General features: G+C 41.9%; 1 protein-coding gene across 7 annotated transcripts in view; it reads right to left on the minus strand.

The window, feature by feature from the left end:
- DPP6 (dipeptidyl peptidase like 6) overlaps positions 1–25,791 on the minus strand; it is an 868,888-nt gene that overhangs the window by 48,653 nt on the left and 794,444 nt on the right. For all 7 annotated transcript variants that reach the window (XM_038391573.2, XM_038391575.2, XM_038391569.1 and 4 more), the window contains exons 11-16: positions 22,722–22,845; positions 21,777–21,815; positions 16,445–16,552; positions 15,702–15,793; positions 11,163–11,210; positions 8,812–8,930 (exon numbers count right to left, since the gene is read on the minus strand). In XM_038391573.2, coding sequence (XP_038247501.1) covers positions 8,812–8,930; positions 11,163–11,210; positions 15,702–15,793; positions 16,445–16,552; positions 21,777–21,815; positions 22,722–22,845 — 530 coding nt within the window. The remainder of the gene's footprint in view (positions 1–8,811; positions 8,931–11,162; positions 11,211–15,701; positions 15,794–16,444; positions 16,553–21,776; positions 21,816–22,721; positions 22,846–25,791) is intronic.

Here is a 25,791-nt window from a genome sequence, read left to right on the forward strand (position 1 = left end):
GGAAAATGGAGACAGCAAGTATCTATTGTACTTGTGTGCTCCACTTTCCAGATGTTTGCGTGTTCCTGAAAAATATGACATATTAGGCTCTTTCTACAGGGAGGTAAGAAGATAAATTATGTCCTCAGGAAACAGTTGAAAAAGCTTAAATGTTTATAGCTACAGGGAGACTCTGTAAACGTTAAGCTTGTAGCACATAGATTTTAATCTAATAAACATAAAAATGGCAAATATACTGTATAGGGTTTAAACAATAACAGGTACTCGTTAGTCTTACGCTTTCCCCGCTCTGTCTAACATCTGTCATAGCAAAGGGGATCCTGTAAAGGCTCCCAATTACTTTCTCTACCATCTTCACTCATTATAGCAATAACCTGTGTTCAATCATAGATCTACCCCAGGTTTTACTGTTACTCTTGAATGTGTCTTTTGCCACATCAGCAAGGATGATGAGGGTAGCCTCTCCTACGGTTTCTGACATTAATCAGCTAATTGAGAGTGGCTCCAGGGAGTTGAAGGGGATAGTTTGCATTTATTTTAGTTGTACATTTTTAAAAATTGCAAAAGCATATGAAAATTATATTGCTTTGGAAGGCCCGGTGGAATAGAACCCACATCTGCAGGGCCTAGGATGGCTGATAGCCCAACAGTGCCACACAACACTACAGCAAGGGAGAACTGTGGAGAGTAGGTGCTGTGGGAAGTACCGCCCAAAGGACTCAGAGTGCTAATACTCTGTGCCCCTCTGATTGGCCAAGCACACTATTTAACTGTGGCAGGAGGCCCAGGATGTTGTCTAGGCAACCACACAGACTTCTGGCCTGATGTGACTCCAGACTTCACCTCGTCTTCTGATCTCTGGCCTCCAACCCTGGCCTGGCTCTTGCTTATTGACCCTGGCTCTAGTGATTCCTCCAATCCCTGCTCACCAACTACTGCTCTTGGCATGTGGACCCCAGCCCAGCTGTGATCGCTACGTAAAACTGCCGATGACCTGGTCCCTTACAGTATTTGACTATATTCCTCCCCATGGCCCTATATATGTACTTCCCTTCCTAGACGCCCATCCTGCAAACACTTACATACACAAGTAAGTTTAGGCACATGTGTAGCTCCACTGAACTCCAACAGATGCTTAGATACTACAGTGCATTCACTGGCATGGTATAAGACCCTCAACAGAATAGTAAATGTATATAAATGTGTAGGTACGAGATTTTAAATTATAAACCCTTGAGGGCAGAGCCCCTGCCTTTGGGTGTGTTTGACACCTAGCAAAATGAGGCTCCGATTCTGACTGGGGATTCAGGGCACACCACGATATAAATATTAAATAACTATAATAATCTAGCTATGATGGTGAACATAGTACCAGATGCCTCAATGTCATGACCAATTAAGACAAGGTCATTTGGAATTTGATGCAGGCTATCATTAATTTGAGTGTGCTGCTTCTACATTGGTATCAATCACTCTCTACAGGGAGTCCCATATGTTGCAATGCATTCCCTGTCCTCTGCTTCTACATCTTCTGTTCTCTGCTTTACGGCTCTGATTCATTGGTGTGATCTGGCAGCACAAAGGAGCTCTAACACCAGCTTTACTGCCCCCCAGCAGGATTCCTCATGTCTAGGGACATTCTCCAGCATTGTAGGGTCACCACAGTGGCTTCCATGCTACCCCATCCTCACCACTGGAGAAGGGGACATGGCTAGGAAAAGCAGGTGTTAGCTAAGGTGCACTTGCACCCAGCTGTATCCTGGCTTCCCACAACCCTTAAGCTCTTGTGTCAAGCACAGCTTGGTTGGATCTGAGCATCTGGTCCTACATCTGCAACATTTATTTGCCAGGAAGAGTGGGAATGATATCACTGCTCTCATGTGTGATTCCTGACCTACAGCAACAAGGTCAAGGCTATTTAGTGACAGCTGTGTTGGCAGAGTTAACATCTGAATCAGAAGAGAGAGCTTTTTGTTCCGGCTAAAAGTCTACCTTCTCTTTGCATTTCTTCCCTGCCCTCTCATGGCACTGTCTGTAAGAACTACCCCTCAAGCATACCAACACAGAAGATGTTGGGGAGCAGAGAAACCATATGAGACGTGTCTTCCAAAAGAGCTGGAACAGATCATGCTTAATTGCAAATATTTCAGACAAACATATTAGTACTGAGAAAGGAGAATGCATTTGGGATCCAATGGAGGCAGATAAAGCGGTCCATCATCTAGCTCATGGTGAAGTGGTATTGTGTGTCTCCTAAGGAAAGCTGACTTTTTTTTCCCTAGCCACTGATTGTGCCCTTAATAAATAATAGGATATTGTGTACTCCAGTGAGTGATTACCAACCACAGAGACATTTCTGAGAAAAATACAATAGCTTTTGCTTCTCCTTCATTTAGTTTCCCCACCCTTCTGTCTATCCAAGCATTTTCTTTGTGTCATCCTTAAATAAATGATTTAATTCCTTCCTGATAATGTATGATTCTGGAGTGCTTTAATTTGAGGGCTGCTAAGTGTTTCATAAACTGCATGCACCCATATAATTTTTATTATGTACTAATTGTCAATAACGTATGTGTACACCGTAGGTCTCCTTCACAATTAATCTTGTTTCTGCAATATCAAACATTAACCATTTTTGGGGAAGATCCTGCCTCCCAAAATATACTGGACTGGACCCCGCTGTCCTAACGTGGGCAACATCCCATTGCCTTCAAAGGCATTTTTGTCGGAGAGAAGACAGGAGAATCAAGCCTGTTGAAGTAAATTGATGGAGAAGTATACAATTTCCTACGCAACCAAAACAGGCTGTATCTCCCTCCCAGCATCATGCCCAATCTTAATTACATCAGTCCTTTGGCAATGCCATTAGGTTAAGGTAATGAGTGAGGGAAGGATCCTTTGACCACTGGCAGGGAGTGCGGCTACAGGGATATCCTTTGATAGGGCTTGACGCTGCAAGGTTCATGGGACTATTCATGAGAGTAAAGTAAAGCATGTGCTTAAGTGCTCTCCTGGATTGGGGTCAGATGGCTCAGCACTTTGCAGGATGGAGCCCGTTACGGAGACCAAAAATAACTTGCTTTCTTTAGCCAAACCTTGTCATTTTTATGCCTTTCATTTTCTTCATTGTACACAAGCACTTTCACCTCCTTATACAACTGTTGAGTTTTCGCAGCACATTCTAGGGGAGAAAATACCATCATCAAAATGATCAATTTAAATGCAATTAACCCCCCTCCCATCCATACCATGTGTGTGTTCCCATTACAGGGATCAGAGAGTGTGACTGAGGCCTGGTCTACACTAGAAAATTAGGTCAGTTTAACTATGTCAGTCAAGGGTGCAAAAAATCCACATCCTAGGAGCAGCACTGTCAAGCCAACCTAAGTCTTTGTGTAGACCAGGAGTGGGCAAACTTTTTGGGCCGAGGGCCACATTTGAGAGGGGAAATTCTATGCAGGGCCGGGGCAGGGGGTTGGGGTGTGGGAGGGAGTGCGGGGTGTAGGAGGGGGTACAGTGTGCAGGAATGGGCTCAGGGCAAGGGAGTGGGGCAGAGGAGGGGTGAGGAGTGTATGAGAGGGCTCAGGGAAGAGGGTTGGGGTGTAGGAGGGGTGCAGAATGCAGAAGGGGGCTCAGGGCAGAGGGTTGGGGTGCAGGAGGCGTGCAGGGTGCAACAGGGGGCTCAGGGCAGGGAGTTGGGGGGCGGGGTGCAGGAGGGGTTCGGGCTGCAGGCTCTGGCCCAGTGCCACTTACCTAAAGCAGCTCTGGGGTGGCAGCTGTGCGCATCGGAGCCAGGGCAGACTCCCTTCCTGCCTGCCCTGGCCCCACGCCGCACCTCTCCAGGAAGGGGCCGGCACCACGTCCCTGCGCAGCCCCTGGGGAAGGGAGGACACGGGGCTCCACGTGCTGCCCTTGCCACACCCCCAAGTACCTCCCCTGAAGCTCCCATTGTCCGTGGTTCCCTGTTCCCAGCTAATGGGAGCTGTGGGGGGCGGTGCCTGAAGGCAAGGGCAACACACAGAGCCCCGCCCCCGCCACAGCCCCAGGGACGTGGTGCCGGCGCGGGGCCTGCAGCACCTCGGGAGGCAATCCCGTGGGCTAGATCCAAAGCCCTGAGGGGCTGGATTTGGCCCACAGGCAATAGTTTGCCCACCCCTGCTGTAGACAGTACTAGGCTGATGGAAGCATTCTTCTGTCAGCCTAGCTACCACATCTCGGGGAGGTGGATGACCTATTCCAACAGGACATCTAGGGTTGCCATCTTTCTAATCACATAAAAACGAAAACCCTTGCCCTGCCCCAAGGCCCTGCCTCTTCTCCACCCCTTTCCTGAGGCTTTGCCCCTACTCACTCCATCCTTCCCTCTGTTGCTCGCTCTCCCACACCCTCACTCAATTTTACTAGGCTGGAGCAGGAGTTTGGGGTGTGGGAGGGGTTGAGGGTTCTGGCTGGGGGTGCAGGCTCTGGGGTGGGGCCAGAAATGAGCAGTTCAGGGTGTGGGCAGAGGCTCCGGACTGGGGAAGGGAGTTGGGGTGTGGGAGGGGGTGAGGGCTCTGGCTGTGGGTGCAGGCTCTGGGGAGGGGCTGGGGATCAGGGGTTTCAGTGAAGGAAGGGGCTCTGGGCTAGAGCTGAGGGATTCAGAATGCGGAAGCAGACACAGAGCTGGGGCAAGGGTTGGGGAGCAGGAGAGGGTACAGGCGCTGGTTGGGGATGTTGGTTCATGGGTGGAGGTGCAAGAGGGGCTCAGAGCTAGGGCAGGTGGTTGGGGTGCGGGAGAGAGTGTGATGTGTGGGCTCGAGGAGGGAGTTCGGGTGTGGAGGGGGGCTCAGGGCTGGGGTTGAGGTGTGGGAGGGGGTAGGGGCTCCGGAAGTGCAGGAGGGTGTTCTGACCTGGTGGGGTGAATGGGTGTGGGAGGGGGTGTGGGCTCTGGGAGGGACTTTGGGTGTGGCAGGGGGCTGGGGGCGTGGGATACGGGCTATGGGAGAGAGTTCCAACCTGGGGCAGGGGGTTTGGGTGTGGGAGGCAGTTTGGGATGTGGGCTCCAGCTGGGCAGCGCTTACCTCATGTGACTTCTGGTCGGCGGTGCAGCGGGGCTAAGGCAGGGTCTTCCTGCCCTGGCTGTGCATGACTCCCCAAAGCAGCCGGCATGTTTGGCTCCTAGGTGCAAGACCAGGGGCTCTGTGTGCTACCCGTCGCCGTAGGTGCCGCCCCCGCAGCTCCCATTAGCCGCGGTTCCTGGCCAATGGGAGCTGCAAAGCCAGCACTGGGGGAGGGAGCAGTGTGCGGAGCCCCCCTTATCGCCTCTGCACCTACGGGCTGCAGGAACGTGCCAGCCGTTTCCGGGAGCTGTGTGGAGCCAGGGCAGGCAGGGAGCCTGCCTTAGCCCTGATGCCGCCGACTGGACTTTTAACAGCCCTTGCGCTGTAGTGCAAAGGAACACCACAGCCACTGATCACTAGTCACGGATAGATGTAGACAGGTGCAACATATTGTGACTAGCGTAATCTAGACTCGAGAACTGGAACATAGAAATGTCTGGAGCCTAGAAAGCGTAGACAGGCAAAGACATTAGAAAGACGCTTGCATTCTTCTTCAGAAGTGGCTGGCTGCAGAGTCAACCTCAAAGCTCTCTACGAGGGGAAAGGCAGTGCTCCTCCAGCATGCTCATTTAAGTAGTTTTATGTCTGTGTGGGCTATGTTTATATGTGGACACACAGGAAGATATGGCTACTTACTTATCAGGCAGTTCCTTCCAAAACCCCTCGGTCTGAGCTATCCAGCAGCAATAAAAAAAACATTTTGGATACCGAAGCGGGGCCAGATTCATGCTAAGCATAACAAACCACCATGAAAAAAGAATTCTCATATTATGCCAACTCATAAAACAGAAGAGGCTAGATTCTCCTCTAACTTACACCAGTTTTACACTAGTGTTGTTCCACTGACTTCTGAGGGAGTTACTTTTGATTTTCACCACTGTGAGTAAAAGGCAAATAAAGACCAACAAGCTCTCTGTGCCACTTAATATGAAGTGTAATGTAGATGGATACGTTGCAAAAGAAAAAGCTTAAATTATGAAATGCCTCCACATATTCAGCATATCTTAGACAGCTCAAAAACTCATTGTTGATATTTTGCCCATACCTGCTGCAAAACAATGTTTTCCTTGTATGCTGGTTGAAAATAAAGGGCCTGATATGCTTTTCACTTCCAGTAGCGTGAAATAGGAGTAACTCCACTGACATCAGTGGACTGACATTGATCTAAAACCAATGTATGGGAAAGCCAAATCAGGACCCCTGTCTTTTCTTATATGCATATATTTTCCCAGCCTATCTCATTATGGAGATGTCAGTGGCGATCCCATAGTTAAGGGTTGACTTTTGCATTTAAACTGGGATTACGTTTTGAGAACATAGTACTGTACAATTGGAACACAGAGGGACAGATCCTCAGTGGGTGTCAATCAGCACAACTCCATTGAAGTAAATAGACTTATGATGACTTACACTAGCTGTGGAGCTGGTCCAGAGCAGTTTAGCTGAAAGTGATAATCTTTTGTACTTGGGTAATTTATTACTGTAGGGACATATATTCTAATAAATTATATAAATCTCTCAAAGAATTACAGCAGCCTTATTGTAGATTGGCTCTAATGCAATAGGAACTTATCAACACTTAGGGTTTGATAAGAACCATTATCTTGTTATTCACATGTGCTTCTAATTGTATTAAAATATTTATCCTATATAAAAAGGGAAAATGGGCAATGTTATCAGCAATTACTGACAGCTTGTCTTGAAACTGACACTTTAAAAAAAATGTACACAGCTTTCCTTGTCAAAAGTCAAACCTGATCAACATGGTAATATTTACTGTACTACTGTACATTTTCCAGTCAATTATATTCCAGTGTAAAAATCTTCCATTGTTATAGATTCACAGAAATTACAAGTGGAAATTATCCCTGAGGCCACTTAGTTCACCACACCGACAGTGCAGAGATGCTCCCTACAGGGTATTTTCTAATGTTTTATCTAGTCTCCTACGACAAATGTCCCAAATGATGGGGCCTATACCACTTCCCCGGGTAGAATACTCCATAGCCTTACAAATCTCTCAGTAAGTTTTGCCTGATATTCATTCTAACAATTCCCTTTCTCAGTTTCATCACATGCTTCTGGTTATTTCCTCATGTAGCATCCTCAATACTTCTTTGTCCTTGGAGTTGATTATAACATGACAATTCTTGGCTCACAAGAAGCGCTTTACAGTTAGACAAGGAGCAATTCACATCCTGACTGAGAGATTGCTGACATTAAAAAAAAATCAAGTACCCGACTGCACTTGGACAATTACATCATGACTGTGCCCGCAAACTGGATATTTACACATACACACACACACATTATTTGCATGTACCAGGATGGTCATTGATGCCTGAGGTTTTGCAAACCAGGCCCTTAGTCCTTGCATGTTTACTATAGGATTACAAACTCCTCAGAATTAAGAACCCTTTTTACTCTGCAACCACAGTAAAGAGATTGTGAAGTCCTTCCTCATTTTGGTGAGCCCTTACTCACTTAAGCAGCCCCATTCACTTCAGTGGGATTACTGGTGTAAGTAATTGCTCACCAAGGTGAGTAAGGGCCCTGCAATCTGGCCCTATGTTTATATGTAATTTGTTAGAACTAAGTGGTGATTGCATTAGAAAGTTGTAGAGTTCTGCATTTATTCCTAATATGTCTTTAAAAAGGTAATTCAACGGTACTGAGTACACAGAACATTATTAAAGTCAAACACAACTGTGACACCCTTCTCCCAATCTACGGTTCAACGCTCTGATTCTGTAGGCCAATCAACCTCCTCACTTCTTCAAATCCCTCCTACCCATCTTTTCCCACAACCCCAAGATAACAATTTTCTTTAAAAATAAAATTATCTAAAAAAGGACAGAAAACTTGGACCAGTAGTGACAGTTAAAGTTACCTCTGTGTTGAGATTATTGGTTCAGGTGTATTCCCATTTTAAGTACAAGGAATTTGAAACTGAAAGAATCTTTCAAAATAAAATAAACTTGTTCAGTGCAGGATGTATACTGTACCACCAGGCAACTCCATAACCCAACCCTCTTCCTTTAGTTACCTCCCCCAGCATTCTGTTTTGTGTGCTGTCTTTACTCACCACAAAAATCCCCCATACACAACTGTAGTGCTATATACACCTATGTTTGATAATAATACTCAAAAGTCTGTGTTAAAACATGGACATACCAGGTAAAATTTCAAAAGCACATAAGTGATGTAGGAGCCTAAGCCCCATTTTTAAAAGTAACTTGAGAATTTAAGGCCAGATTTTCAAAAGTAATTAGGGGCATCAAGATGCAGAGAGGCTTTTAGTGGGCTTTTCAAAAGCTCTTAAGCAGGTTACGTGCCTAACTACCATTGAAATCCGGAACCTAAATCTATTGAAAATCAATGGAAGTTAGGCTCTTAAGTGCCCAAGTCACTTTAGAAAATGGGATTTAGGCACTTCTGGAAATTTTACCCACAGTCACTAAATTCATAATGTCACAATATAACACACTACAATGGATCAAGGAAATCACTAAAGCCTGAATTAGAGAGAACCATTGCCCTCAGTTAGGTTTAAGACCTTTTCCCTCTTAAAATGTGTTTTTTAAATCATCAAGCAAAATGGATTATATGAAGGCAACAGACTTTTGTGTTGCTAGTCGCAGTTTGAAGATATATACTGAGCGTGGTTATTGCCTGCTCTAAAAATCTATCCTTAATAATAAAAGAAACTTACCTTCACAGGTCAGTAAGAAGTACTCCATGTTGTGACTGAATGACGCACTGAAATAAGTACAGTTTTCAATCAAATCACAGGACAGACACTGCCTGTTGAAGTTTCCATTTGTGTTTGCACTGAAAAAGTTAATACATGTACATGAAGGTCAATTGAGTGAGGGTTATCTTGAAGCAACATTTTTTAAACTTCATTGCACAAGAAAAAATGAACATAACTTGTTCAGCTATACTAAGAGACGAGGCATTCTAAATTGCTAAATTGTTGGGTGGGGGGGGGCTAGAGGGGAAGGGGAGGTTGCCAGAATTGAAAAGATATTAAAGGGTATTGATGGCTTTTGTGCAGGACAGGTAGTTATGTTAGATGCTACAGCTTTCCAGAAAATGATGGATGCAACTGAACTTTCAATATAAACAAAACACGTTTTAATTCAGAGAATAGACATGAAACTAGGGATCATTTCTATGCTAGATGATGTTTATTGCAGACAAAGGAGAACTAGAGATCTTTTCTTTAAAAGGCAGTTTTTCTGACTTGCTAGTGGCTACCTCATAGACAATCCTCTCCCTTGGCATTCAAAGAGTGGGTCATGGAGTGCTAACCACAACATCCAGGTAGAAAAAAAAGATCATGTTTTGCCTGCTTTGTTTTTGAAGTACACAATTTGGCCTGTGTGTGTGCTCAAGAGCACTACGCTGGTTAAAGACTAAATTACCATTTATTAACAAATAATAAATAATACTTAGCACATCTACAGCACTTTTCAACTTCAAAATACTTTACAAACATTACCTAACTGATCCTCAGAACACCTCTGTGAGGCAAGATTATTATTCCATTTCACAGATAGCAAAACTGAAGCAGAGCAGCTGTGTGACTTGCTCAAGACCACAGGAACTGTCAGTAGCAGAGCTAGGGTCACCACACAGTTGTTGCTCGCTCCCGTTCCTGTGTTCTCTCCAGCTCACACTTTTCTTCAGGAGAGGAATCCCAGTGTGACTCACTAACTCTGAATTTACAAACTGAGAACCAGATCCTCAGCCGATATAAACTGTCATAGCTCTATTGACTTCAATGGGGCTATGACAATTTACATAAGTCAGTTCACTACATGAGCCACCTTTAAAAGCTAGTGGGGTACGGCAAGGTGGAAGCAATGTGAATTGTGCCACCGTTTACTGTGAAGAATTCTCCCTGAATTGAGCTTTCACACTGAATTTTATTCACTCCAAGACAAATGACTGGCCCAAACAGACTCAGCATGATTTATTTAATTAAAAAATGCTGAAAGTACCCTAGCCTCTCACAAAGCCCTGTGGACAGCAGTGGGCAAATACAGGTTTAAGAATGAAGTAAAAAATTGAATGACTGGTAATTCAATTTGTTGTAGTCCCTTCCCTCCCTGAGAGAAAAAAACATAACATCATACTGCAGGATGTAAATATACTGACAATCTCGTATCAAATGAAGCTAGCGCAGTCCTCACTTCCCTCCCCTGCCCCCCGCCCTTCCCTTCATTGTGGATGCTTCCAAGGCAGGAAAAAATACCACAAGATGGGATGAAGGAAGGATGTTAAAAGAGAGGAATACAACAATCTTAACTGTTAGTATGTGGCTCTGTTTCCTCATCTGTAAAATGGGGATAATAATACTTCCCTCCTGCCCAGGATGTTGTGAGAATTAATAAATGTGCATTTTCCAGTGCTTAGAAATCTTGTATGAGAAAAAAAAAGGCTGGATTCCTAAAGCCTCTTGGCAATTGAAACAAGCATTTTCTAGGATGGAATTTTTGTTCTTTACTCCTGTTTCCTTCTCACACAGCGACGTATTTATTAGCTGTAATATAGATACCATGTACGTAAGCTAACCATTGTTTACCTATTACACCACTACTGAGAACATATTGGAGCCACATGAAATTGCAGAAAAACATTCACAAATGTTCAGCAATTTTGTTCTGCTTGTTTTCAAGTACCAGAACTTCTGTGATTTGGTTAGATTTCCATACAAACAGTAACGTGATTGTGAAAAATACAAATGTATGCAATGATGCAACTTTTTGCAGTGCATAACTATTTTGTTTGAAAATGTTTCCATTTTAATGTGCCGTTTGCTTTAGAATGGGACCAACTTCTAACAGACAATGAAATGAGAAAATGCTCAAATTTCAAGCATTTCAAATTTGTTTGCAAACCTCTTTCCCACTTGGTGACATGCTCATGTTTATTCCTTAGCTTCAATCAGAGAATAAACAATTTCAGTAATGATGGCCACAATCCATTTTCTGTCATGATCTCATTCATAGAGGAATAACTGGAAAATGATCTCTATGAAAGGACTGAAAAACATACCTATATAAGTGTCGCCGTCTTGGTAAATCTTCTGTGCTGAGGAAGTAACTAAGAATACAAAGTACAGTAGTGAGAATTAGAGTTTTGGAAGGGGATTTACAAATACGTTATTAAACAGCATCTCCATCCTCACACCCATCTTTTGAACATTTCCTTGATCTTGTGAAGCAAACTGCAAGGATAAGTGAATTCTCCGTTTCACTGAATCAGAAAACCAATCCGAAGGGACCTCTCTTTCGCACAGAATCAAGGAAATGTTTTGTAAACTGCACTGCAATTAAAATAAAAATGAAAATATTTCAATGCAGAAGTATATATGATAGCTGTGCTTCAAGGGAAAAATGCTCCATGCAAAAAACCCCTGAATTCAGGTAAGTAGGCTTGGCTTGACACGAGTAATTGGACAAGGGTGAGGCCTCATTTCTTGGGAGACAGCATTAGGCATGTAAATGGATCAGCAGGTTGGAATGGAAGCAGAATGTCTTTACCAGCTAAGATAGGGGAGGAACACTCAGGGAGCCATTTACAGTGGACAAGATAACAATGAATACAATAAGTCGGGAACATAAAGATGAGGTGAAGAATGAGTTGTACATGGACAGTGAATGGACAGAGCATGCGGTACAGGGATTGGTTCCAGCAAAGTGACCAAGCCAATCCCAAAACATTTGATGCAATGTAATGTGTAAAAGTATATAAGGAAGAGGGCTTCTGTGTAACTTTGGTTGTGTTGTATACCCTGTACCCACCCTCTACGTTTAAGTCTAATCAACTCAGCGAAGCTTTTCTGTATGTCAAATAAAGGAACCTAAGCGTCAAGACCAGAGTCAAACTGAGTTCTGGGGGAACTGAATGGAAGATGTCTCAGAGGCAAACCCAACATAGTGGTGCTGGGACTCAGATTGGATCCATTCATCTTGAGTAAGTAACATATAGTTTATTATACAAGTTGTTTTACCGTCAAGGATCAAAAACCATCAGTTTAGCAATGGCATTGGAAGGCTTTAAATTTGAGGTGGTTTCCAGGGCACCAAAGGAGAAGGTTAAATCTAAGGGCAAATCTTATGGATTTCCCAGAGAGGTACTGGGGGAGACTGGATGGAAAAGGAACGCCAACGAATAGTGCTAAATAAAAAATGCAGAAAGGAGAAGCAAAAAGCTTGTTATTGCAGGAACTAATCCTGGAAATAAAAGCCCTGTATAGAGAAGTAAAATAGCTAACCATTATATGGGAAATTTTGAGAGAGAAAAGAATGGGCTGGAAGAGCACCAAGAGATGCATAAGGCATACGCTGTGCAGTCTAATGAGGCATTTTTAAAACAAAATAAAAGTGGACATTAGAGAGTTACTTTCAGTAGCTATGTAAAAGAATACTTGTCAGAGAACAGTAGAGGTCTGTTGAATGCCACTGAAATGTTAAAAAATAGACCCATTGGCAGCCATGAAAAAATAGTATTTAGTTTCTTTTTTCCCTGAGGTAAAGAAAACCCAAATCAAGACAGAAGTTTCACATGGATTATTTCTCGTGGCTAAAACTTTACAAATGAAATGTGCCACCTTAAGGGATGAGTGTAAAAGGCATAAAAAGCAAATGAAAGTTGTAAAGAAGGAAATAAACTAAATGGAAATGATTCCTGAAAGGTTAGGGAGAAAATAGTATCTTTTACCTATTTGCATAAATCCAAAGTAAAAAGCAGCTATCCTTCAAGGACTGTATTTAGTGAGCACAGCTTTGCAAGCAAAGTGTACTACATTAAGAAACAAGTGGGAAAAACATTAAAAAATAAGTTTAGAGCCACTGAAAGAATTCAGCTGAGAAATGTGTCACTTTGGAAAATAAGTAAGTGATTTAAGGACAGAGTGTGAAGTTAAAAGTAACTTTTGCACAAATGAACACTGCAGAGTTTGGGGGCAATTAAATAGTTGGGGGGGGTTGCAGTAAATATAAGTAGTGAAGCCCAATCACTGAAAACCTATTTGCAAGTGCCATCCAAGTTCTCTTTTCTTTTAACAAGTTATTAATTATGAATAAAAGAGCTACTTTGAATGGTGCAGTGGCCATTCAAAACATGACAAAACCTCCAACTATAGAAATCCTATTCAAAAGTTCTGTTTATCTGTGGTATAAAATAAATTTTACTAAGAGAGTAAAAACAAAAACTATATGGTGGAGTTTTATAAGAAAAAAAAGAGATTAAAATGTCTTAGACTAAAAACAGGTCCAAAGGGTTTAGGGTTAAGACCTATTAAGGAAATATTGTACAAAAATGTTCATTTTATGTATGTATCAGTGTTATTAAATTTTACTGGTCTGCAGGTCTACCTAAAGAATTATGTCTACTAAAATTTAGTGAAATATAGTTAAAAACTGTTGAAAAAAGTTTCTAAACAAAAATGTACACTTTAGAATGCATAAGACTGCCAACTTGGAGGGCAACTACACCAAAAGAAACTTAATAGAATTGCCAGAGGAAGTGGACTGTTTAAAATTGGTGTGTCTCTCAGAAACCAAGCTGATATAAAAATGCTGTGGGAACATGATCAAGCATTTCAACAGAAGATAGCAGCAAAATTACTGGATCCACTGAATAAGCAAAACCAAGGACTCATTAAGGAAGTTTTGTTACCTCTATATATTATACATAATATTGTAATTGCTTTTAAATATGTATGAATTAAGTCAGTGTGTTAAAATAATAATATTATGTGTAATATGTGAGGAATACATACTATGCAAAATAAAAGTGGTCTTAAGTGATATGAAGCAAGAAAACTTGACCTCTTTTTTCACCACAGAAAAGTTACCCCAACAAGGTATAAAGCTTTACTGTGCACCATACCTTTAAATAGATTTTTTTTTATCTAGAGATTTTAAAAAAGCAACCCACCCCTCTTCCCAAAACATTTGATCACTTATGATTCTTTGAACAGCTATATGGCTTCAGGAATCTGAAAAACCCATTGAGAGGCTCAGCTTGAAGAGGGGATTCCAACCGTTAGGGAAGATATAGCCTGGACTTGAGAGGAATGTCATTGTCTATGGGCTAGTCTACACTGGCAACACTAAAGCCCTGCCGCAGCAGTACTTTAACATGGCTTGTGTAGTCCCGGCAGAGTGCTGGGAAAGAGCTCTCCCAGCACTCTAAAAAATACCACCTCCACGAGAGGGGTAGCTACCAGTGCTGGGAGCGCTGCTGTTTACACTGACGCTTTACAGCACTGAAACTTGCTGCACTCAGGGGTGTGTTTTTTCACACCCCTGAACGAGAAACTTGCAGCGCTGTAAATTGCCAGTGTAAACAAGCCCTTCACAGAGACACTCTAGCCAGCTCCATTTCTGTGTGATAAGTAGTGAATGCACCAGCTTTCTGAGGTGATCATTACTGTTTCAGTCCGTGAATTAGCTGGATATGCAAGAGGTGGCCAACTTCAATTGAGAGTGCAAATTCAAGGTTGATATCTCCATGGGGGCCGAAGGCCATGAGTTTTACAAGGGTTGTGATGACCCACACAGCTGATCCAGGAGCAGATTTGTTTTAGTGGGGGGTGGGAGGGGAGGACTGAGTAACATAATGGCTGGCGTATCCAATCCAGATTTTGCACATTGTTCAGTCAAACCACAAATATCATAAGCTGTTAAAATTGCAATGTGAGTAATTATGCCATCTTAGCCCTCAGCTCACACTGAAGTCAACAGAAACTGTGGGCATTTTAGCTCCTTCCAGAATTGGGCCCTTAATTATCATTCAGTGTTTGGGATGGGCTGATGCCTTTTGACTCAGCTATTTAGTGCCAATGAGGGATAGTGGCGGAGATAATAGATCATTTTAAATTTAAGAAGTCTAGAATTCAGCATCTTGCATCTCATTGAAACTTTGCCTGAAAGAGCAACTCCATACAATGTGAATTGGAAACCTTTTCAGAGTGCTCTCTTCTATGGTATTTTGCTGAGATTTAGGACAATGGCAAGCACACCAAGAACTGGAACATCACTAACAAAGGATCAAGGTGAAAATGAGGGAAACTGTAAAAACAAGATGGCAGTTTACTGAATGGAAATGTTTACTCATTACAATAGTTTTCGTGTGTGCCAAAGAGAATTTTTTCCAAGACTAGGTGGATTAAAAAGTGCAAAGACATCCAACACAGAACACAGAACTCTATCTTCAAATTTTGAATGAAATGTTGTTTATGAAGAAACACAGCAACACACACACACACACATGTATATATATGTAAACCAGGCTTCTTTGTGTGTGTCAAATATCAAAATGAGATTGATTATTAAACACACAAAGTCAGTGGTAGGGGAGGGAACAAACCAAGGCAAGACTTCATTGAAACACTAGATTGTAAACTAGAGATTAAGCCACAAACAGATGTAGACAGCCCTCTCCTGCTGTCTGTACATCTAGCTGTTCATGCACACACACTTCTGATGCTTTCAAGATGGCTACTGTTGACTAGCTAACTATACAGCCAGAACTAAAAGATGAAAGCCTGTTTGGTTTGTTACTTACACCGACTTCTTTACTTACATTTTATGCCTCTTTTCATCATATGCCAAAATCTTTGTCACATCCCAATCACCAGATGTAATGGACTGTAAGTTATCACTGCTGCTATTGGGCTGCCAAAAAAAAAGAAAAAAGTGTGTTTTCTTTTTTCTGAAAAGATGACACTTGAACATGACTAAAAAACCTCTCTTTTTATTTCTCAAAACATGATGCCCTCATGACTCCTCCATGACTTGTTAAAAGTAATCACTAATTTGTGATTCCCCCAAAGTACTGTATTGCTATGAATTTGCAGAGACACTTAAATATACTGAATCAGATTAATCTCTGGCATAACTACATTGATGATAATGGAATTAATTAGGCCCAGCATAAAAAATACAAATGGAAGTCCTTTCCTGTGATCCTCTTCTGCCCATGGGTTCTGGATAATAACCTCAGATGATTGTGCAGAGAGCCACTTATTTAGGAATAATGGAGGAGAAGCTTATTTAAAAAAACCCAAAAGTGACATTCTTTGAATTTTACTTGAAATGTGAAGACCTTTTAATTATAAATCTAAGCAAAGTGCATCATTTGAAACTCTTGTTCCTCCTATGCTTAGAATGCTACTAGTATTTAGCCCAGTTAAGGTATTCATCCTTATGGTCAGAGGGATTAAAATTCTCCATAGACACCTTGACATATCTTGGGTCTAAACACAGGTCTTATGTTCATGGAATGTTCTAGTCAGCACTGAAAAAGAATAATAATGGTTGTTTCACCTGTGACGATGACATGGCAATATGGTAGAACTTTCCTCGCCCCCCCTGAGGAATGGCTCGGATGAAGAAAAACTTCCGTCCGTCTTTGGAAAAGATTGGCTCTTCATTCTGTAAATGTCAATTGAGCGGGTTTAATTTTCACTAGTTTGCACTTCTTGGTGTTTTTTAAAACTGTCCAACACTGCAAAAAACAGAGGACTTCTAACAACCACTTAAAACAAAGAAACAGCCCCCTCAAAATAGGGAAAAATGAGCCCTGAAATTTTGAAAACCCTTGTTTTTGTATCCCCTGAGAAGCAGTCATCTTTCAGCTAGCCTCTTGTGGAATTAAAGGGAGACAGACAGTAAGGCAGCATTCTTGGCTTCAAAGGCAATACCCATTTGCAAAGCAGAAAAAAACCCTACATGCCCACAGAGAAGTTTGTTTGGGGGCAACTGGAATGAAGCGCGTTAATAAACATAGACTTAGCAGTGTGTGCCTAGCAAATCTTGTTTACTCAGCTGGAAAAACTGCACTGGGCTGTGTATCATTCCACATACATTTCCTTAAAGAAACATCACCAACCTGTACTTCAGAGTCTAAGTCCTGTCTCCTTCCCTACCTTCTCACAGATGATTAATTCACAAAATTATTTACCGGGGTGGGGGGGAGAGGAGGCGAAAGAATAAAAAGAAAAAAGGTCTTTTAAAACTGTCTTTGCTTCAAGGTTGCCAAGTGAACCTAGTGATTGATTTTCATCCCCATTATGTAACTTTCAGTCAGAGAGAGACAAGGTGCGATGTATGGAAATCAAACACTGCAGGCAGCAACTAGTTCTTTTCTGAAGACAAATGTTTTATTTTCTTTTCTGCTGTAGGAATCCATGAGTGGCTGGGACCTTTCTGTTGGGGGAGATAGTTGTGTAGTAGACTACAAGGGAATGCAGAAGACTTTGATATATATGGTCCCTGAGGATGGCAAAAATCATTAGCTCGATATATCATGGCATTCGGCTGGTTGCACCTCCTTTGTTCTAGTTCTTACTGGCAGAAAGGCTGGCTACTAAAGTACAAAATTTAATCTCCCAAAAGTGCATATCAAATGAATTTAGGAAGAATCTGAAGCCTTCCTTCCCAAGCCATCAGATGTTGCTTAGAGTACGAACAGGACTCCACCATCCCTGTCTATCCTGGGGCACTCTTTGCATATTCAGTCCCATAAGTTTGCCCCTCTCTGAGTACTGTTCAGTGGAGCAATTCTTTCAGTAAGCCCCTTGTGCGTTCCACCAGCCACCCAATGGACACATCTGCCATGGCAGATATTCTGGTCTCATTCTTAACACGTGTCAAAACACCAAGCAGAACCAACCAAGATCAATAATAATAAGTTAATCATACTGGGGATTGTTTTAATGTTATAGATTAATTATTTGCATTAACAACAAATGAATCCTTTTAATTTTTTTAATGCTGCCACAGCATTCTTGCTTTATTTTACTTTGCTCCTCGTCATTCATTAAGTATTTCACTTTCTATTAGTGTTAGATTTACAAAGTCTAAATTTTGGGCTTAACCTGCCAGGTTTCCTTTTATTTTTCCTTCCTTACCTGTCTAGAACATTGTAAAAGTACGACCATCTCTCGCTTGGCAAAATTTCATGAAATAAGTCTCACCTGCTTCTTATAGTTTCTAGAATTTTAAGTATGAAAATCTATATGATTATTTCCAGAGGCATGTTAAGAAGATTAAAAAAACCACTGGCAAACTACTATCACACCATGGGCCAAATTCTATGCTGGTGTAAACTGGCACACTGCGATTGTAGTCAATAGAGCTGTACCAATCAATAAAGGTACAGAATTTGTACTATTTATACAAATTTGTACTATTATAGCAGCATTTCTCTTGGCAGTGGAAGTAGACTTTGTATAGACTGGTTTAACAGATTACTTGAATCTATTTCCAGGTACAGAGAAAAGTCATACATCAGACAAATGATTACTTGTCTTCATCAGTACTCCTCTGAGGTTATGAGTGGTCTGTTTCTTGTATCTGCTGATGGAAAAACTCCCTTAATATAGTCAGTTTTTTTTAAGAACCTGAAGTTGTGTTACAGAGACTCAGTATGGACACACACAAAAAGAGGCCACGGGGACAGAGATTTTGGGGATATAATCTTCATATTGTATAGAGCAGCACTAAGGATCTTGAAAACAAATCTGGCCTGAGTTAAAGCTGATGTGTGCAATATTGTCATCTTATTAATATAAAGAGAAAAAATGAACTGGAAGGAAATGCATTTTAGGTTCACAGTCTAGTATAAAAATACTAAAATTGGCATTGAAAGAAAAATTAACATGGTGCAGATGAAAATAAAAAGTAAAATTAACTCTGGATGCAACCATTTTCAGGAAGCAAGACTAAATGGGGGGAGGAAGAATTTACTGATTCATTAAGAGGCAGGGTGAACCAGAGGACAGGGACCTTGACCAGGACTTGAGAGAGTGAGGTTCCATTCCTTGGTTTGCCACTGATGTGCTGTGTGACCTCAAGTAAGATACTTCACCTCTGTCTTTCCCTCCCACCCTTTGTCTCTTTAGACTGCAAATCTTTGTTGCAAGGACTATCTCCTACTATTTCTGTGTACAGTGCCTAGCACAATGGGGCTCCAATCTTAGCTGTGACCTCTAGGTGCTACCATACTAACTAATTATAATAATTCTGCATAGAGGTGAGTGGAGAAAAGCAGGGAGCTTTGAAAGCTGGTTTAAGTAAGGGTCAATGTGTATTTATTTATTGGTACATATAGTTTGTTTTGAATGAATTTGCTCTTGTTCATTTTATAGGCAAAGGGTCTAGGAGTTTCACCCAGAAACAGATAATCTGAACTACCCCGTCCATCTCCTATAACTCCTGTGATGCCCTTCCCGCTCCCTTTACCCTCTTCAGGACAATCCTGCTATTTGTCTGCTTGACCCAGTTGACCCCGGGTCCCACAAAGAATAATTTTGTCATGTGGGTTTCAGTGAGATGTTCATTTTTGTTGGATATATACAGTATCTCCCTAATTCCTAGAATGATGGCCTCATAAATTAATTGCATGCCAAGAATGGCAGCTTTCAGTAACAGCGATGGTATGCAACTTTCACAGATAAGTGTGGCTTTTTAATCCTTTGCAGTTCACCTTTCAGTGAGATTGTGGATTTGGGGGATTTGCTGAAATGTCTGTATTGTGATTTAATGTCAGTGAGAACCATCCCCCCTTTCATGGCAAGCTACCTCACCACCCCCATCCCTGCTTATCCTTGGAGCTATGGGAGCCAGCTCCTGCCCTCCCCTACCAATTTCATCCCCGAAGCTAAGGGGCCAGAATCCCCACTCCTTGAGCCTCCTTTTCCCCCACTGATCTGTGAGGTTGGGTTCAACATACCGATGTCAATTTCTGAGGCCAGAGGGTCCACCCCCAACAATATTAGAACATGACATAAATACTCTGATTAACCGAATAGTATGTGTGTGTCTATGTGTATCCCTGCTCTCCACTGGATGGAATCAGAACTGCTCAGCTAAGTGCCATTATCCGCATGCTGCTCACACCAGACAGGGATTCCCCTTTAGCTCAGGCAGAAGGGTCCTATGCTTGTGAATCATGAGGCTCTGAGTTCTATCCCTGCTGCGCACCATGGTCACTAGGAACTTGAAGGCAATAGCAGTGCACCAGTAATGAAGTCCAAGGTAGCTAGGCATTTTTTATACTTCATTGGTTCTAAATACAAAATCCTCACTGAAGATTGAGCGTAAAGGGTTAAAAAGCCAAACTTGTTTATAAAGTTCCCAGAGTACTAGTGTTATTGAAAAATGTAACTGATGCTGCATACTAACTACCTGTGAGAGAACCATTGCTGGGGCCATCTTGCCATGGTGATGGGAACAAGGGAGGTTGAATGAGGTTTTCAATATCTCACTGTAACACACAACAACATTCTTCATTATAGGACCCAGGCTGAGCTGAGGCAGCTATGGAAATAGGAGGACAGGTGTGAAGAGTGCAACCCCAGGGGAACAAAATCAGGGGTAGATCTATGTTCAGCCACAGTAGGAGGTGTTGTCAGTTCTCTCTCTCTATGTAAATCTCCTGGCTTGAAATCCTGGTCCCACTGAAGTCAATATAGTCAGGATTTCACCCTGGATTCCACTTGCCTATTTAAAAAAGTTAAATTTAAGACAAAGTTTTATTTACAAGAAATAGGTAAATAAACCACTACTGAAAATCATTGAAAACCAGCCTTCAGAGGTACCTGCTTTTCCCATTGCTTTCTCTACAGAATGAATTTCTCACTTTGATTGTTGCCCTTGCTTCCTGGTAATGAGTGTCTCGCTGGAGCTAGGTAAGGGCTATCTACAGAACATTATAACGTTCATATAATAATAATTATTTCCTGCTGGAGGAAAAGACTCCTGCTGAAAGTAAAGACTCTGACAGCAGGGAAGGACTCCATCATCTCTCCACTGCTGGAACCTTTCCCTGCCAGGGTAAAGATTCTGTCAGTGAGGAAAGACTTCGGCAGCAGGGAGGCAGTGGGGAAAGGCTCTGAAATGGGGGAGGCAATGAGGGAAGGCTCAGCCTTTCCCTGCTGCCTCCTCTCTGCCAGAGTCTTTCACTGACTTGTGCAGCTACACACCACAGTGTGGATGCAGCTACACCTACTTTTCATGCTGCCAAAAATGGTGCGTAGTGTAGACTTATGAACCTAAGTACCATTTTCAAAAGTAACTTAGGCACTAAGTCACTTTGATTTTAAAACACAACTTAGGTGCTTTTGAAAATTTTACCCTTTGGCTCCTAAACATTTAAGTGACTTTTGAAAATGGGACTTAGACTCCAAAGTCACTTGGATCCTTTCTGAAAATTTGACCTTTGATCATTTAATGGCAATGGGTAGAATTTACCCTGTGCGGAGGGCCAGCAAAAGGCCAATACACCACTTAAATCCAATGTAAGCCCCAAAATAAGGCTTAATCAGGGACTTCACTAAGGGAAAGACTGTGTGCTGGCTCTCTGTGAATTTCACCCAACATTTGTTTTTCAGGTTCTTTAAATCCAAGTCCAACATATGCTGGGAATTATGTTTCCAGCCACTGTGGTCTGCTATGTAAGAAGGAGTCTCAGATACATTAGGTGAAGATGCCCCTTACTTCAACAAGAAGAGCTTGTATATTCTGTTAAGAAAATCCCTTCTATAATATGAACCATCATGATATCAAAGTACCACTTGGAGTTCCAAAAATAAGCTTTTTCTCTTGGGGGAAAAAACATTTGAAAATGTAATCACGAAGAGAAGATCACTGTTACCTGTCTGTGTAGCCAGGCTTCACTTTCATCTTCATGTTTCTAAAATGAAAGGACATAATTAAGGAGCGTAATTTGCACAGGTTACATTTTGTTCATCAGTGCAGAAAGCAGTTTGACTGAATTTGAACGGGGTGAACAAGCAGCGAGAAACTGTTCAAGCATGCTGTTTCAGAATGTAATCTTGGGCTGCTCTTTTTGTCCTATATTGTTTCTCTCTGATAAACAAGGAAGTGAGCATATGGGAAGGCATGTTATCCTACTGACAAAAAAAAGGAACCCAACAGATACATTACTCTCTAAAGAAAGATAGCAATTTAGTTGTTACACTGTTCCCAGCAACTTTGTGTGGGGCCTTGTCTACACATAGTGTTTGCTGACTTTAACTATACTAGTTCAAAAACCGAATTAGTTAAATTGGTGCATCCCCATCGTGTGGATGTAGTTATACCAGTTAAAAGTTGTTTATAGGTTGGTATTGAAACAAACTACAGTGATATACATGTCTCCATGTCTGTATAAAAGTGCCCACATGAGGAATTGCAGCAATCTAACTAAATTGGTACAAAACTATGTATAGACAAACCCATGTATAGTTCTATTGAGCTCAGATATTAAAAAGGACACCTAAGTTAAAAATAGTAGGGGTGTGTGTGTGAGTGAGTGTGTGTGTGACAGAGAATGCACCTACATTCTCTCTCCCTATATATAAATACATATATATATTGTACAGATAGAACCGGATTATGCCTAGCTTTTCTGTACGGGGCCACAATCAGCCCATACCCCTTGCACAGTAAATATTGTATACGTCTCTTATATTCTATCTATACACAAAGTACTGTGTGTCAGGTGACCCACTTTCAGATAAAAGAACTAAAGGATATTCTCCCCAAGGGGATTACAAACACGAAGGTCAAACAATCTTCTTTTAAGTGTCTTTCCTACCTTTGTGCAGACTCCAGTGGTAGCATCACACAGCGTCAGGATAGAAACGTTCTGTGCCCTGTTCAGCCAATTTACTGCCACTTTGGTGCTAGTTGCCCATTTCACCATGGTTATGTAGTAATCCCTGGAAACATGTAAATGAACTCAGCTAGCATTGCCGCAGGGATCACTTACATCACTAAAGTACATGCAAGAGATATTAATGTCACAATATTTTGCAGCTCAGCAGATCACTGGGTTTTGTTGATCATACTATGAATGGACAGGAAAGGAAAAGTCTATTGTTATTAGAACATCTCTGTCTTGATCTTTCTAGGGCTAGTTATGCATTCATATGAACTGAAAATGGCATTTTTTGGGCTATGCATGTACCAGCAACTTCCCACTCTGCTTGCCAGCTGTGAAAATAGAGCACCACACATGTTATTCAGAACCTCCCAAGTATGGGTGGAAAGTGCATTGAGCTACATATTCAACCATACATGACCAAACAAACAAATGACATGCACTATTTCCACTCTCACACGGAACTACTGGCCTCTAAATATGCATATTAGTTAAAATGCCTGTTAGGGTCTGGGGAGGAATAGAAAGAGATGGTTTATAGATTCTGGTGACTCTGGCCCAAGAGATCTGACTCAGTTAAAGAACAAATTAATCCCCCATTCAACCACACCTCTACAATCAGTATGAAACTATAGTGGCTTAGTAGTGGAGCCATGCTGAAAATAAACTAGTTTTAAGGGGTGGAAAATCAGACTGTAGGTGTTTAGCACAGCAAAGATTTGTATAAAGAAGTCAATGGAGCTGCACCAGTTTACATCAGAACCTGGCCCACAACCTCTGTCACCATCTTCTTATTACTAAACATTTACATTACGATCGCTCTTCGGGAGCATAACCAGGTTGGGTCCCATTGTGCAAGGTGCTGTTCAAACATATAATAAAGGACAGTCCCTGCCCCAATGAGCTTACAAAAGGCAAGGTGCAACAATTGGATGATACAAACAAGCAGGCTGGAGTGGAATGAGGAGATGTGTAAACAAATAACTATAATAGGAAGTGCAAATTCTTAACCAGTTAATGGCAACAATCACAACTCTCCATCTTCAATCACAGAGGGATTAATCTCTTGCTGAACTGACAAATGTAGAGAGAGAATAATATACTGGAGGAGTGAGTGGGCCAAAAGCACCCTTAAATTATAATACAATGACTTTTCATAGTGTGAAGTCTATAAAAATTTTATGAGTTCATTTGTTTGATATAAAATATGTATAAGGAGTTGTTGCTCTCATTGGGATTAATGTGCTGTGTCACTAGAGAGTATTCTGGCAACAATTCCCATACATAGTGCAGAGAAAGGGCGAAAGCAACAAAGATCTGTTTATCTAGCAAAATAACAAGCTGGAAATTAATTTTGTAGCTTTCAGCAATATTTAGAGCATGAATTTGGCTGGGGAAAAAACGAATGAGTTCAGCGGCATGCACAATGCTGGAAGACAGGGCACCTTTGGGCAAGGTAATAGTGTCCTGGAAATTCAGTGGCTGAAATAAATTGTGATTTTACTCAATATCAGCAGTAGCACATTCCCTAGGGGGGGGAAAACGGTCACGCAAAATTAAATTGTTTTAAAAAAATAACAGTCAGCAGCAAGTTTGGCAAAAAGTAAACATATAAATAAAAATATAAAAAAAGCAAGAGTAACTATTCATTTAGGACAAATTGTTGATTGGAGCATTTTTCCGTAAATCCCGTTGAGAATCTGAAGTAAATAATGGAGTGCCCATCTTTAAAAAGGGGAAGAAGGATCCGGGGAACTACAAGCCAGTCAGCCTCACCTCAGTCCCTGGAAAAATCATGGAGCAGGTCCTCAAGGAATCAATTTTGAAGCACTTTGAGGAGAGGAAGGTGATCAGGAACAGTTAGCATGGATTCACCAAGGGAAGTCATGCCTGACTAACCTAATTGCCTTCTATGATGAGATAACTGGCTTTGTGGATGAGGGGAAAGCAGTGGACGTGTTATTCCTTGACTTTAGCAAAGCTTTTGATACAGTCTCCCACAGTTTTCTTGCCAGAAAGTTAAAGAAGGATGGGCTGGATGAATGGACTCTAAGGTGGATAGAAAGCTGGCTAAATCATCGGGCTCAACGGATAGTAATCATTGGCTCCATATCTAGTTGGCAGCCGGTAACAAGTGGAGTGCCCCAAGGGACAGTCCTGGGGATGGTTTTGTTCAATATCTTCGTTAATGATCTGGAGGATGGTGTGGAGTCACCCACAGCAAATTTGCAGATGACACTAAACTGAGAGGAGAGGTAGATATGCTGGAGGGTAGGGATAGGATACAGGGGGACATGATATGGATATGAGTCAACAGTTTGCCCTTGTTGCCAAGAAGGTTAACAGCATTTTGGGCTGTATAAGTAGGAGCATTACCAGCAGAGCGAGGGACATGATTGTTCCCCTCTATTCGGCATTGGTGAGGCCTCATCTGGAGTAATGTGTCCAGTTTTGGGCCCCACACTACAAGAAGGATATGGAAAAATTGGAAAGAGTTCAGTGGAGGGCAACAAAAATGATCAGGGGGCTGGACCACATGACTTATGAGGAGAGGCTGAGGGAACTGGGATTGTTTAGACTGTGGAAGAGAAGAATGAGGGGGGATTTGATAGCTACTTTCAACTATCTGAAAGGGGGTTCCAAAGAGGATGGATCTAGACTGTTCTCAATGGTAGCAGATGACAGAACAAGAAGTAATGGTCTCAAGTTGCAGTGGGGAAGGTTTAGGTTGGATATTAGGAAAACCTTTTTCACTAGGAGGGTGGTGAAGTACTGGAATGGGTTACCTAGGGAGGTGGTGGAATCTCCTTCCTTAGAGGATTTTAAGATCAGGCTTAACAAAGCCCTGGCTGGGATGATTTGGTTGGGGATTGGTCCTGATTTGAGCAGAGGTTTGGACTAGATGACCTCCTGAGGTCTCTTCAAACCCTGATATTCTATGATTCTGTGTTAAATTTTGATGTCACACAAGCTGGCTGGGATGTAACAACTAAAGCTCTTATCT

The sequence above is a fragment of the Dermochelys coriacea genome, chromosome 2 (genome assembly GCF_009764565.3).
Source record: "Dermochelys coriacea isolate rDerCor1 chromosome 2, rDerCor1.pri.v4, whole genome shotgun sequence".
Classification (NCBI taxonomy): Eukaryota; Metazoa; Chordata; order Testudines; family Dermochelyidae; genus Dermochelys; species Dermochelys coriacea.